This window comes from Pseudoliparis swirei, chromosome 18 (assembly GCF_029220125.1).
Source record: "Pseudoliparis swirei isolate HS2019 ecotype Mariana Trench chromosome 18, NWPU_hadal_v1, whole genome shotgun sequence".
Classification (NCBI taxonomy): Eukaryota; Metazoa; Chordata; class Actinopteri; order Perciformes; family Liparidae; genus Pseudoliparis; species Pseudoliparis swirei.
The window spans coordinates 5,198,796-5,212,268 of record NC_079405.1 but is presented as its reverse complement, the minus strand read 5'-3'; the positions used below and the strand labels follow the sequence as shown (position 1 = coordinate 5,212,268).

The 13,473-nt window shown below is 45.7% G+C and overlaps 1 protein-coding gene across 1 annotated transcript in view; it reads right to left on the bottom strand.

Moving 5' to 3' along the window:
• The window catches only part of LOC130207794 (eukaryotic translation initiation factor 4 gamma 3-like), a 61,430-nt gene extending 48,508 nt beyond the window's left edge, over positions 1-12,922 (bottom strand). The window contains exons 1-3 of the mRNA XM_056436496.1: positions 12,323-12,922; positions 2,388-2,460; positions 1,780-1,884 (exon numbers count right to left, since the gene is read on the bottom strand). Of these exons, the coding sequence (XP_056292471.1) occupies positions 1,780-1,884; positions 2,388-2,460; positions 12,323-12,486 (342 nt within the window). The 5' untranslated portion in view covers positions 12,487-12,922. The remainder of the gene's footprint in view (positions 1-1,779; positions 1,885-2,387; positions 2,461-12,322) is intronic.
• Positions 12,923-13,473: the final 551 nt, after the last annotated feature.

Here is a 13,473-nt window from a genome sequence, read left to right as displayed (position 1 = left end):
ACATTATATTCAAATCCACAGCTGCAGGCGATTTTCTGCACAGCTTCTACAGTACCAATCCCCCCCCCCCCCCCCCCACCACCTCTTCTTCTACGCATGGCCCACTTCCCTTAGATGACCTGGGATAAAGCAAATAATCTAGCCGCTGTTGCCGAGGGAGGAGCCTGCCCCGCTGCAGGCGAGTGACTGATTCGGAGGACATGCAGAGGGATGGAATGGGGGAGGGGAGGCAAGCGGCCGTATAGGAGCTGTACATGAGGGGAAGGGGGGGGGGGGGGAGAAAGAAAATAAATAGTGTACAAGCCACCGCGTCCACTGCAGAGAACAACCGTTTCGTGCCACGGGCACGGTTTACTCCCGCCAGTGTCATCGTTGTTGCAGCCGAATGCGTTAAAAGGAACGTCCAGAGCTAGAAAATCTCATGTTGCCGTGGATGGAGACAAAAAAACAGCCTCTGTGTCCAAATATATATATTAGATATATACAAAAACAAACCCTGAGGTATCAAATAAGCAAAGTGGATATATTATACAGTATACCGCAATGCTTGTTAGAGAGATTGTAAAATGAAAGCGCAGCATGCCGAGCCGCTCCAGTGTCGAAAGCCTCAGCGATGGCCTCCGTGGCGTCGGCTCACTTCATTTTGCGTGAAAATCAATACGATGTGAATTGAAGAGGGAAATCAATATGCCCATCTTTTAATTCCCGCGAGGAACATTTAATAGCGGGATCGCCACCAATCGGTATCTCACGACGCCCGCTGACAAATCACTGCCTTCCGGATAATTGCACATTTGGCTTATCGGAGGAGGAAGACGAGGACGGCGCTGAGGGAGCGGCAGAGCTCGGCGAGGCCGGCTGTACGGCACGATGCAAGCGTCCGGACGGGGACCGCCGTGCCATCAAAGGGAAGGGAGGATGTCGTTTGGGTTTGTGTTTGTCTTGGGGGAGACGCAGGAGGTGTGGCTGGCCTCCGACGAGACAATTACCGGCTCCCAGAGTTCAGCCGAGGACAGCAGAGAAAACTCAAAGCGTTGTTCTTTTTCCCCCCGTGACCAAATCAAATAATCTTTTCTGAACGTCCTTTACTCCGAGTTGTGTGCATATAATCAGGACAAATATCTGATAAACAGGGAACATTTTAATGAACTCCTCAGAGGAGACGCTGAATGGCAAACATCCCCCGAAGTGACGAAGTTCAACCGCAGTCGGAGCACAAGCACGACGCCTTCTTGGTAATTATAATTCTTAATTAATAATGAAAGCAAACAACATCCACACACACTCATGATCACAGTGCCTGTAAAAGCGATTCAACTTCTTCCAAGGATGCGTTTACATTTTAAATAAATACAAATATCTATCGAACAAATAGCAGTTTTTAAAAAGGCACGGACATCTTTTAACCCTCCTGTTACCTTTAGGGTCAATTTGACCCCATTCAATGTTTAATGTCGGTGTTCTTTGGGGTCAATTTGACCCCAGGCTGTTTTTCACTGTGTCAAACATATAAGAAATATCAACTTTTTTATATATTTAAAGGGCTATTTAGGTAGTCAACAAACAAACAAAGTACCTCACACTTAAACTTGGGAAACAATATTAATTCTAATAATTTTCTGGAGGTTTTAATTGCTGGGGTCAAATTGACCCCGAGGGTAAAATATGTCAGTAAATGTAAAGGTAACAGGAGGGTTAAACCGCTACGACATTTACACTCGACACACATCCAGTTAGCAGCTCATCGACGCTTGAAGGGGCGAATGCAACGAGGCCTACCTTCATAAAGGTTACAATGTTCTTCGGAGGAAACTGGTGCGCTTCTCCTGCACTGAACTTCAGTTGGGCGCTCTGCCTCAAAAAAACAGCGATGTCTGTGGCATTCTGTGGTCGGATGGAAAAAAAACAGCGAGAAGAATCACCTCATATGTTGATGGGTTTGGGGCGGAGGCACGGAGCCGACGTCAGAGCGCGATGATAACGGTGGTAACGGTTTATGAAGAGGAGTTTCTAATATTGTTTCCATTTGGAAGTCAAGGAGGGTGGACTAAATATTAGAAACCCTTCCCAGAAAGATGCAAAGCAGCTCAACGGGTTGACAGAATCACCATGAAGCTAAATCAACACCGCTAGACTCAACATTGCAAGTGTGTAAAGGCGTCGCATTAAGACGACAGTAGCTTCAGCCAGGTCAGGTGGACCTAATAATCTGGCAACCTGGTTTTTTTTTTTACAGTCGTGAATAAAGTTTGCAAATTACATCCAACTTTTGTTTGTTTTTATATACGGTGTGTGCGCATTCGGTATCTGAAGCGTGTTTTTTCTGCACATGCACTGCGGCGCACAGGTGAATATTCCGAGGAGCGGGGCGGTGTGCAGTGACTCACGCTGTAGACTGCAGCAACTCCAGGCTGTGTGGGGAAGATCCGGTCGTCCAGCGTTGGCTGAACCCGTGGGATTCTGGAGAGAGGGTGCGTTAGGGAAAAACTTTTAAAAAGACAGCTGGGGACTAAAAAAACAGTTTTACACAACTGGGGCTGGAGTCGCTCATCGGGTATTACATTCCCGTCTCTTCAAATCACAGAGAAAATCGGAGAATTTTGCCCGGAAATTCTTAAATTCAATTAAGAAAACACTTTATTTGTCAAGCATTTAAATCCTATTGCTGACTTAAACCACATGTAGAGATATGAATACGACACGTCAAAGTTCCCCATTCAGCAAACACCCTAGTCTCTCCTATGTTTTTATGCTGACTCAGATCCAAAGAGCTTTCCTCAAGCACGCAACAGCTGTGTTGTTTGATTCCAAGGAATCCCCAACCACCCCACCCAAAATGCCCCGTCTCTGAGAGTACACTGTGTACCTTCAGAAGTTCAGTGTCAGAGGGAAAATCTGAAATGGATTCCTGGACCACGACAGCCAGAGTAGCTGATTAAGACGACCTCAAAAAGGAGTAGCCAAAGCTCCGTACTTCATTCAGAATCTATTGATATTACTTCCGCTAAAACAGAAAAGAAAAGGTAGAAAAACTCCTGTCACAACACTTTGTAAAAATTTGTGAAATTGGGCTATACAAATAAACTGAATTGAATTGAAATGAAATGAAGTCGGCCGTCAATGGGTTGTCGGACCGTGACGTACATCAGGAGGTGTTGTTCAGTCAAAAGATGGGATGAAAAAGCCAGCTGTCAGAGAGACGGCGGGGGGGGGGGGGGGGGGGGGTAGGACGGGATATCGGCGCAGGTGTTCAGACAGTCGCTCCAGGAAGAAAATTCATGGGTGTTGAATAAGTTTTTTTTCACCAAGTGCCACAAATAGAAAAAAGTGAGCCGAGGGAGAATTTTAAAGCCGGCAGGCCGGTGAGTGGGTGGGAATGTTGGGAACGTAGGTTTCTCGAACAGTTAGAGGAATGGCCGAGACGCAGCTCCTCCACTAATGCGACATTGGATAGGACGTGGGGAGGAGCGAGCCCCCCCCCCGACAAGCTGTTCCGACCGAGCAAGCTGGCCCTTTAAGCCAGTTTACTCGGCGCTTGCCTGCGGGGGCCCGTCGTCTCTCCTGGCCTCCTGCCAGCATCGCTACGAGTAACCCGACAGCACCAGAGGAGAGGGAGGGAGGAAATGAGAGGGACAAGAGTTGTTTGAAGAAGTAGGGCTGCCATTCAAAAAAGCAGAAGCACAGCAGGAAGCATCATCGGTTTCATTGCCGGGGAATTTGGAAAAAACATCACGCTAGCACACCCCCCCCACACACACACACACACAGAAATTAGGAGTAATTAGAGGTTCAGTCTCTTCACAACTGAAATGACGGCGTAGGTGAGGAGGACATAGGCAACACAGTATTTACAATCTTTATCTTTTTTTTCCGATGTGCCGTGAGCACCAGACAGGAAGACTAAAAAAAAAAAAAAAAGAAGAAATACACTGGAAGTTTTAATTGACTTATAGATTACCTTTCTGATCTGAAAGGCCATGATGTGGTACACCCACTGCCCCGAGGAGTACGCGAGACAATTAATCGTGATAATCACTTGCGAATGCTTCCTGACCCGAGTCGGGGGGCGGGGGGTTGGGGGGCGCTATCAACAGTGAGGCAACCTGATCCGTCTGCTCCACACGATCGCTGGAAGGCGACCGTGTGGGGAACTGTAAACAGAGGGGAGGGCAGCGAGGTGAAGCAAGGGGCCGACCTGCTGGGGCAACAAAAACACGTCCACCTGGAGGTCAGGCGCCGCTCTCAACAGAGGGCCCGGGGCACGAAGAGCAAACGGAAAGAAAAAAAAGGAAGGCATCACCAGGGAGGTTGAGACACGCACAGCGCGCAGGGAATGTGGCAGAGCTGATCTTTGTGTTGTTAAAAACAACAGATGATTTTTTAAATTGGTGCGCAGATTCCGGTTGTCTCCGGTAGTCGCGGCAGAATGTCGTCACGCCACAAACGAGCAGACGCACCGCTTGAACACTTGTGTCGGGCAATTAAATGGTTATCAGAATCAGAATCAGAATCAGTTTTATTGGCCAAGTAGTTTGCACAACAAGGAATTTGACTAGGTATGTTGAGAAAAGGAAACGCTGAACATCAATCAAATCTTGTCAAAAAGAAAAACTGGATACAGTTTTGTTTTCCTCTGGACAACCTGCCAAAGCAATTAAAACTAAAATGTGTTTAATCATCTTTAGTAAAACGTCACTCTGAGACTAATGGCCGTCCGTAACGCCGGCGATGTGATCTCACCGCTCACCTAGTTTCTTTACTGCCGTCGGTAAAAAATAAAATCTGCTCCAACGTGGGTGGACGCCAAGCTCTTCTTCGAGTATCGGGCACAACCATGAAAGTGGCTGAGCGCACTAATTAGATATCAGTCGTTGACTCATTATTTGGATTTGCATTAATTTTCTGCTCGAGGGGAGAGGGCCGAGAGCACGACGTCAACCGGGACACGGCTTCAGGGAATAAGGAGCGTCAGCTGGGCCGAGTAATTACCTGCGACATCCGATTGGGCAATAATGACACCAATGGGGAGAATGACCTTTGACCCTCAATGGCACCGAGACCAAATGCAGGGTTAAGATGAAGGGGGCGGGTGAGAGGGTGCATCGGTGAACTTCACCTTAAGGGACACCAGCGATTCACATCCAGAGTTCATTTGAAGACGGGGGGGCCACGGGCACAGAAAGCCTCACGTGTCGTGGAAAAGAAAAAGGCTGCCGTGTGGTTTATTGTTGACGTGGTAAAAGTCGGGGTAGAAAAACCAGTCCGCCGCCATCCGCTACTGTACGGGCACGAATGTGCCGATTCAGTGCGACGGGGAGAGAAAGGAGGAAATACAGCCTCACAGATAGCGGGGATGTGATCCGGGGGATGACGCAGCTCAATAAACTGGAATCTGCCATAACTGATGAGGTCAATGAATCACAGCAGCGTCTTTAACAACCTCGTCCCCTGAACGCATCGCATGAAACATTCAATAAAAAGAGGGTCAGAGTTAGAGAGGCGAGCTCCGGGGTTTTGTTGCGGCGTTAGCTGCTCGTGTGCCACCTTAAATCAAAACGCTCATGTTTGCGCCGCCTCACAATAAAACACACGGGCGAGGGATTCGCCACGGCAACGAGACGCCCGGTGTCCCATAAATATGGGCCACCTTTTTGTTTTTAAATAGCATGCTTCCTTTGAATGACACCGGTTACCTGGAAAACCCAGTGGAGTGGAAAGGCATAGGTAAGTGAGTGGAGACGGCCCAGATGGTGCAGACACAAACCCTCTTTCTCCCTGCTGGCTTCTCTTTTTATACACACACACACACAGACAGAGAGAGAGAGAGAGAGAGAGAGACAGAGACAGAGACAGAGAGAGAGAGAGAGAGAGCTCCAACTGCCTGCCTGCTGTCTCTTTCACTACAGTATGAATGCGAGGTGCTGGGTTGGGGGATTCGACTCCAACAAGTCATATCTGAAGCAGAAATGGTTCTGGAGAGATAGAAGACGCAGAAATCAATTAGCAAAAAATATCCAATTTCAGGGATGAATAAAGTTGTATTGAATGTCCTTTCACTACTGAATGCGCAAACCCTCAATAAAGTTGCAAATTACTTTCAATTACTAAAAGCACTCAGACCGTGATAATAATTTAAAAAATAGCCAACTATATTTAAAGCCCGAGACAGCGCCACGTGGACGCAGAGAGGGATTCTACGTATTTATTTGGAAGTAGGCCCGAATATTTATTGTCTGCTGGTGCGTCTAAAGACCAAAGCAGTGACATCAATATCCCCTGAATCTACTTGAGATAATATGAAGTAATTTGACAAAATGTGCGACAACTCGTGTTTGTTGTTGTTGTTGTTGAATCGTGTCCGACATCGTGATGAACGATGTGAGCCGGATCCCACATCGACTGACAGCAGCCAGGACTACATATCGCCTGCTTACCGCTTTATGTTTTTAAAAACACCAGCAGCACTGGACTCTGCAACTAAAAACACTCGCCGGGAGATTTTAGGCGACGATACAGCGCTTTCAAACCGGAACAAATCGCTCGCCAGAGGCGAGTGACGCGACATGTGTTCGTTGTTTTTCCTTCAGATTCCATTGCGCATAAAATGACTTCTTAAAAGTTTAACAAAACAAAAAAACACCGACAAGAAAACAGGGAACGTACGGGCAATCGAGGCGCAGCGTAAATTCTTGCTCCGACAGGAATATTATCGCTGTATTGTAAAAAGTTGGAGCGCGACTCGCTGACACGCGGATGTGAACGTTCTCAACCCTCGACCCGACGGCATCGCGGTCCGGCTGCGAAGGATCTCCGAACAGAGCTCACTATGGTGGTAGTATATATAAATATATATATATATTTTTTCTTCCTTATTTTATATTAATTTTCTGATTTATTTTGATTTCAATTTAGGATAGGAATTTATAAGCATTTTTTGCTTCTACCTATACCTTTTCAGTCTTTCTCTTTTGTATTTTATATAGGATAATATTGTATTGTATTTGATTTGATTGACTGAATAAAATACACAAACAAACTATGCAGGGCTCCAGACTGCGACCAAATGGTCGCATTTTGCGCCTAAAATTAGACACAGTGCGAGTAAATTTTTCATCAACTCGCGCATGCGCGACCAGTAAATTAGCAGATTTCTTTTTTTTGTTATTAAATATTTTTGTTGCTGACAAACTTGTTCTACACTTCAGCCCACTATAGTTAGCGGTAATGCCTGAATGACTGGTTTGCTAACCGACATTAACTCCAGAAGAAGAAGAAAGGAGACGAAAACCGAAGAAGAAGGCAGGCCTGTGTGTGTGTGTGGGGGGGGCTAATGTGTGAAAAGAGGCGCACCGCAGCGGAGACAATGTGACCGGCGAGGGCCGCAGAGTGAGAGGACCACGAGGGGATCCTCACCACCGAGCGGCGTCCCCGTCCCCCGAGTTGAATCTCTGGGTCAACTCAGCCGACTCTCACATGTCTGCCCCTAGAGACTGATGCTCACGCTAAACACATTCCATCGGGAGCGCGCGAGGATTTTGATAAAGTTAGCGGATGGATTTAAGTGACAACATCCGGTTTTGCAAAGTTAGCGGAAAGAACCACGTGAAACAACATCCGTTTATCAAAATAAGATGTCGACAAATCATATACGAACATATAAAAGTAAACAATGAACTGATGTATCTTTATAAATCGTTTCTGAGATTTAGCTTAAATTATGCTAACATTCAAACATTTTTACTGGACCAAGGAAGAGTTTATAAAAATTAGTCAGTCTTTTGTATGTTAAGAAAAGTCCTGTATATAGATTTCCCCAAGAGTTCCAGGAAATGAATGATGCAGATGTGTTCCATACATATCTGAAATCCCCTACAATAGCAATCAAACAATTGTAATGGATCAATTAGGATATTTTTCAAAGTAAAAGTCCGAAATGTTTAAAGAAATCGGTAATTTCTTTAATGTTTGAGTTGCTTTATATATGTATTTCCTCATAGTCCTCATAGCAATAATGCTACACAATAAATAGAATGCTTCAATCGACACCGTGATCGGTGATCGGTATTATCGGATCGGCAGATACTGATTTCAGTGATCGGTGATCGGTATTATCGGTGATCGGCAGATACTGATTTCAGTGATCGGTGATCGGCACCAAAACCTGATCGGTGCATCTCTAGAAACCAACAAATGTTTTGATTGGCCACATCGAAGTGCAACATGCACATGCTCACGGTATGTTTTCCCTTAAAATATGTTTGAACTCAATACAGTAACTTCTGAAGAGTTCTCTGTTGTGAATGTTTTGCAGTTCGTGAAGGCAAACAGGCATAAGATTGTATATTGTCAAATTATTTATCAGTAATACAGTAAAAATGATGGGAAAACTTTGCAAGTCGATTTATAGTGTGTCAGGGTTTTTCCTGCAGAGAAAATTTGGGCGCGCGCCTAAGCCGTTTTCCCGAGCGCCTAAGGCAAAAAAAAGGATGACAATTACAGAGTGGCGGGTGGAGATTTCACCCTGTTCTAATGGTAGGGGAAACACTGGAGTTGATAAGCGTGTCTTCTTGTCTGATCAATACACAACTGTGAGGTGCGTGAATGGACCGAGCGGCCAGCTGCTGATCACTCACTCAACAGCTCGACCTGCACGAATAGCCGGTGCGCGCTTTTTTTGGGGAGCACCGAAGACCCATTTTGACCCAGGAAAAACCCTGTAAGTGCGCCCCTAAATTTTCTGCTTGCGCCCCTAAAATTTTAAGTTAGGGGCGACTGTGCTCCTAGTAAAAAAAGTTAGTCTGGAGCCCTGCTATGAATCCGGTGCAATGCAGGAGCTGCCGGGTGCATCTGCAATGCTTTTTTTCAGGGTAAATAAAACTGTTGATTCGAGGACCGAGTCATACTGTAACTTAAAAAAAGAACGACAAGTCCGCAATCTTGTGTCAGTCTGGATTGAGACTCTGGAAGTGTGTTGACAACAGGCCACTCCCTCTATGGAAAGAACAATCCGGCATGCTGGCTCATAACAACTCAGCAGTTTATTTATAACATCCCACGGCGAGTATGCTCGTGAGAATATCCTCTCATGCCGGCGGCGCGCACACACACCTGTCCTAAAACACGGGGCTGCGGCGCCGCGTGAAGAACACGAAGGTGGCGTCTTGACGACAAAGAAATACAAGAATACATCATAAAAATTGCGAGTGTGAGAGAGAGAGAAAAGGAGCGAGATCCTCTTCAAAGAGAGAAGAAAGCGCTGTTGCGTGAAATCTGAGGGGTTTGGGGTGGGGTGGGGGGGGGAGAGAGTAAATGGGAAGAAGCCCTCGGGTTTTTCTCAGCTGGGCCAGCAGTGGGGCGAGGTGAGCTGAGGGGGGGGGGGGAAGGAAACGAGGGAGGGCTGAGGCAGCCTGGGTGACCTGGGCCTTTGTTGGCAGATGGTGGGAAGCGCCACCTTGGCCTCTCGCTCTGAATGCTAAGCAGCGCTGCTATTGTCTGGCAAGTGCAGCAGCGGCAGACGCATGCGCCGGTTGCGTTTCTCCGGCAACCAGGAACAGAAACAAACTCCTCCCCCCCCCCCCCACATACGCGCCTCGCCACCCTGCGTCCTCTGGCCCGCTGTGCATCTCGGGACTCCACGAACACGCACGCCAACATTCTCCCCGAGTGGGAATCCCCATACGACATGCCCACATCACGCCTGACCTCAGAGGTCGAGGGAGAGTGAGGTCAGACGGGCGGCGACACTCAAGAGGGTCCGCTCATCAGACATGAACATCAAATGCAATGTTGTCCAAAATGGGGGTCCGGGGACCTTGGAAAGTGAACAACAATTTCCTTTTTATCACCACCTACTTTACAGATGGTTTTTGTAGTGCTAGAAAGCATAATAATACACTATATAGTACTTTTAGTAATACACATTCAATAGGGTATTTGTATGTAGTTCAAAAGTATTAGAACTAACAAAATGACCAGACGGTTGAAAAGATATTTCTTCAACAAAAAAATCGAATATGATTACTTTCATAAAAGAATGATTTGTTGCACAGCTGACTTGGATTTAATTAAAGGTAGAGCAGCTAAATGAGCCTGGGGAACTGGCATGACATCATTGTATTGTCAAGTGTGTTTGCCTCCAACTCCCATATGGATACAGGTGGGGATCAGATCAGAATACACCTGAAGGAGTATTGGTTATGTTGGATTGAATTTAATTGTAATTATGATATTATCTTATATTATCTTCAATCCCTGAATGTATTCTGTGCAACTAATGTTAAAAAAGCCGAACACACTAATTTCTTCATGCCCACATTTTTTTTTAAACTATAGAAACAAGAATTGAAGTAACCAGCTTATTGTGCTATCCAGCTGTCTGCCACAGATTTGCCCCTGTACATTAATACAGGGAGACAGTTATGCTGACAATAGTGGATCAATAGCCACAACTCCATATTGTTTAACAAAATCAGTATGATAAATGTAGTCAAAGTGCAAGCTAAGCAAGAGTGAGAAAACTAAAAAGGCAAATTAAACTATTAAGAGGTGTAATGTCTCAAACTTTGAATGAGACATATTTCCCATTATTATACATTCCTATTCCTAAAGAGGTCATCAATTCAGTAAATGGAGAGTGTGCACTTCTGAATTTAACAAGTTGGTTCAGTACACTATTAAAAAAAAGCCTGCAGTCAATCGAGGACATCGCACAACAAATAAAGGGACCATTATCTTCCGCGTCTGCGTTGCTCATCGAACTCACAAAGCAAACTCCTGAACATCACAACAGACTGTCAGCATAACGGGAGGGAGGGATGGGGGGGGGGTCATGAAGGTTTCCTATGGCCACCTGCCACAAACCAGTCTACTGTCCCGAACAGATGTCAGGAACACGGAGGCAGCTTTGATCGTGGGTGTCAGGAAAATCAGGTTGAGACATGACACGCCACAAAGCTAAAACTACAACAGGCGCTGTCAGATCACAAAGGACACCTCTCTCTGGCTCTGGCAGCCACGGGAGACGCCAACCTGATCCTGCACCTCACACAACTGCCAGCGCGCTGTAAATAAAACAAGCGATGACATAACCACGGCGACTTCATGCCACCGAAAAAGGAGGGTAGAGCATTACTGATGGAGCACTGTGTGAACTCAAAGGGTTTAGGTGGGTGGTGCGATGACAGCACAAATATATATATATATATATATATAAATAATATCTATAAATATATATATATATATATATATCTATAAATATATATCTATCTATAAATAGATATATATATATATATAATCTATATATATATATATATAATATATATATAATCTATAAATATATCTATAAATATATATAAATATATATATATCTAAAAATATATATAAATATATATATATATCTATACATAATATATATTTATATAAATAAATAAATATAGATATATTTGGTTACACGTGAGAGAGCACAGGTATACCAGCTGATTTATATCAAAGCAACAACAACAAAACGTAATTAAGAGTCAGGAACTGGAGAGCTGATTTAGTTACACATCCGGTTGCCCCTCCTCCCAGCCCACGCCGGCCCTCGCACCTGCAGGCCTGTCAAGGTGCATAAAACCGGCAGCTTTTTAGAAACAGGAAGTCATGTGAAATGGAGAAAGGAGGAGCAATTCCCCTAAAAACGGGCCTCGCACCGGCTAACCCACGCCCCCCCCCCCGCCACCAACCCGCGGGTCGGGACCCCTGAAATGGAGGAAGTCGTATCCCGCTCCGCGACGTTTCATTGCATCGCACCGGTTTGGCCTTTAAAAAGGCGACCGTTAATTTAGCTCGCTGCCACGGCAACCCACGCGAGCCAACAACGGTAAACTGAACAAAGCCGGTAAACGGTGTCGGAAAAAGACCCCCCCCCCCTCCTCCCCTCCTCCTCCTCAACTCCCCCAACCGTCCACGAAATGAAACAAAATAAATAACGGCTCCTCGTCTGTGTTTCACTTTTTTCTCAAACGACAGTTATAACGAATTCACGAGTGAAACATGAACAATACGAAGCGTAGTAGAAATAACCAACTGACATTTCTGTTAGCTTGGACAACCGGCTTGATGAGCTAATGTTAGCATGTTTAGCTGGCTGATTGTCCCCTCCCCTACCGGCTCTTCCAAACGAAACCCCCCCCCACACACACACATCAAACCTCTTCTATCTATCTATCGCGATTAAAAAAAACTGTGTGCTTGCTGTCTTACATGTGGGGGTGAAATGCAGAACAAACTAAACACAAAATCACAAACAATTCTCCATGTTTACCCAAGTGAAAAAGGATACTGAGGCGGCGGCAGAGCGCCGGGCTGAGGAGCGGTCTGGGCTCCCGGCGGCAGAGACACGGAGGTCAGGGTAGCCCGCAGTTGGCTCGACGGCGAGGGGCCACTTCCAGGTCCGCTAACTGCGACAGCGGCGGGTTTGGGGACCACTTTCGGTGGCAAACTCATTGCAAAAAAACACAAAAATCAACACAAAACAAAAAAAAATACCGTAATAAATACTGATGCAAACGAACGCCTAGCTCGCATGCATCAGGCGAGCGGAGCAGATTCTTGAAGCAGGCCCCAAATCCCTTTAACGAACCGGGATAACGACGCTGGAATAGCAACACAAACCGTTTTTTTTTTTTTTTTTCATGGAAAGTCGCTGCTCGGATCAGCGGTGCTATTCATGGGGGGGACGGTGGGAGGTTTAGCCTCCCTCGTCCGCCCGGAACCTCCGCGGATCCGGCTCGGTTTCCCCGTTTCTTTCAAAAAACAAATAGTCGCCTCGATCTTCAATCCCCCCGCCTCGGTTTTTTCTTCTCGGCGCGTTTGGTTTCTATCATTTTTTTTCTCACAGAGATGAGAGACTTCGCCAACATGGCGTTGCGGCCGCTTCCAGCAGTCCGGGCAGGACAGATGATTCGGCAGTTCTCGGCAACATACGGATACGCTCGGCTAATCAACGAGCCGACGATCCAAGCCGACAGTCAGTTCCACAAACCGTGCGAGGTTCACGTGCCCTTAATGTTTACGAAATATTAGTTTCTTTAAAAAAATATATATAGTTTGAATTATTTTGGTTTCCCATTTATTTGTATTTCGTGATAACCAACTCCTTAATTTAGTTAATGAGATTAAAAGAAAGTGGCATCGCCAATTCTTAAACACATTGGGGAGTAACATTCAAACACGATATATTTTAATCACATCAAGTTGCGCACCTGTTTATAGTATTGAGTCTTTTCACGGCCTACAAAATCCTTCACACCATCTTTTTTCAGTATAATATATGATGTGTAATCTTCACCAGTACCAAGACCATATCATGGATTGGTGTGTTGTTAGCGCCACCTGTCGTTCTTCGGCCTGCTTCGCACTTAGTCCCCAAAGGAATGTCACATTAAATTGACTGCAATTGGATAATTACAGCAACACACATCTCTGTAAAAC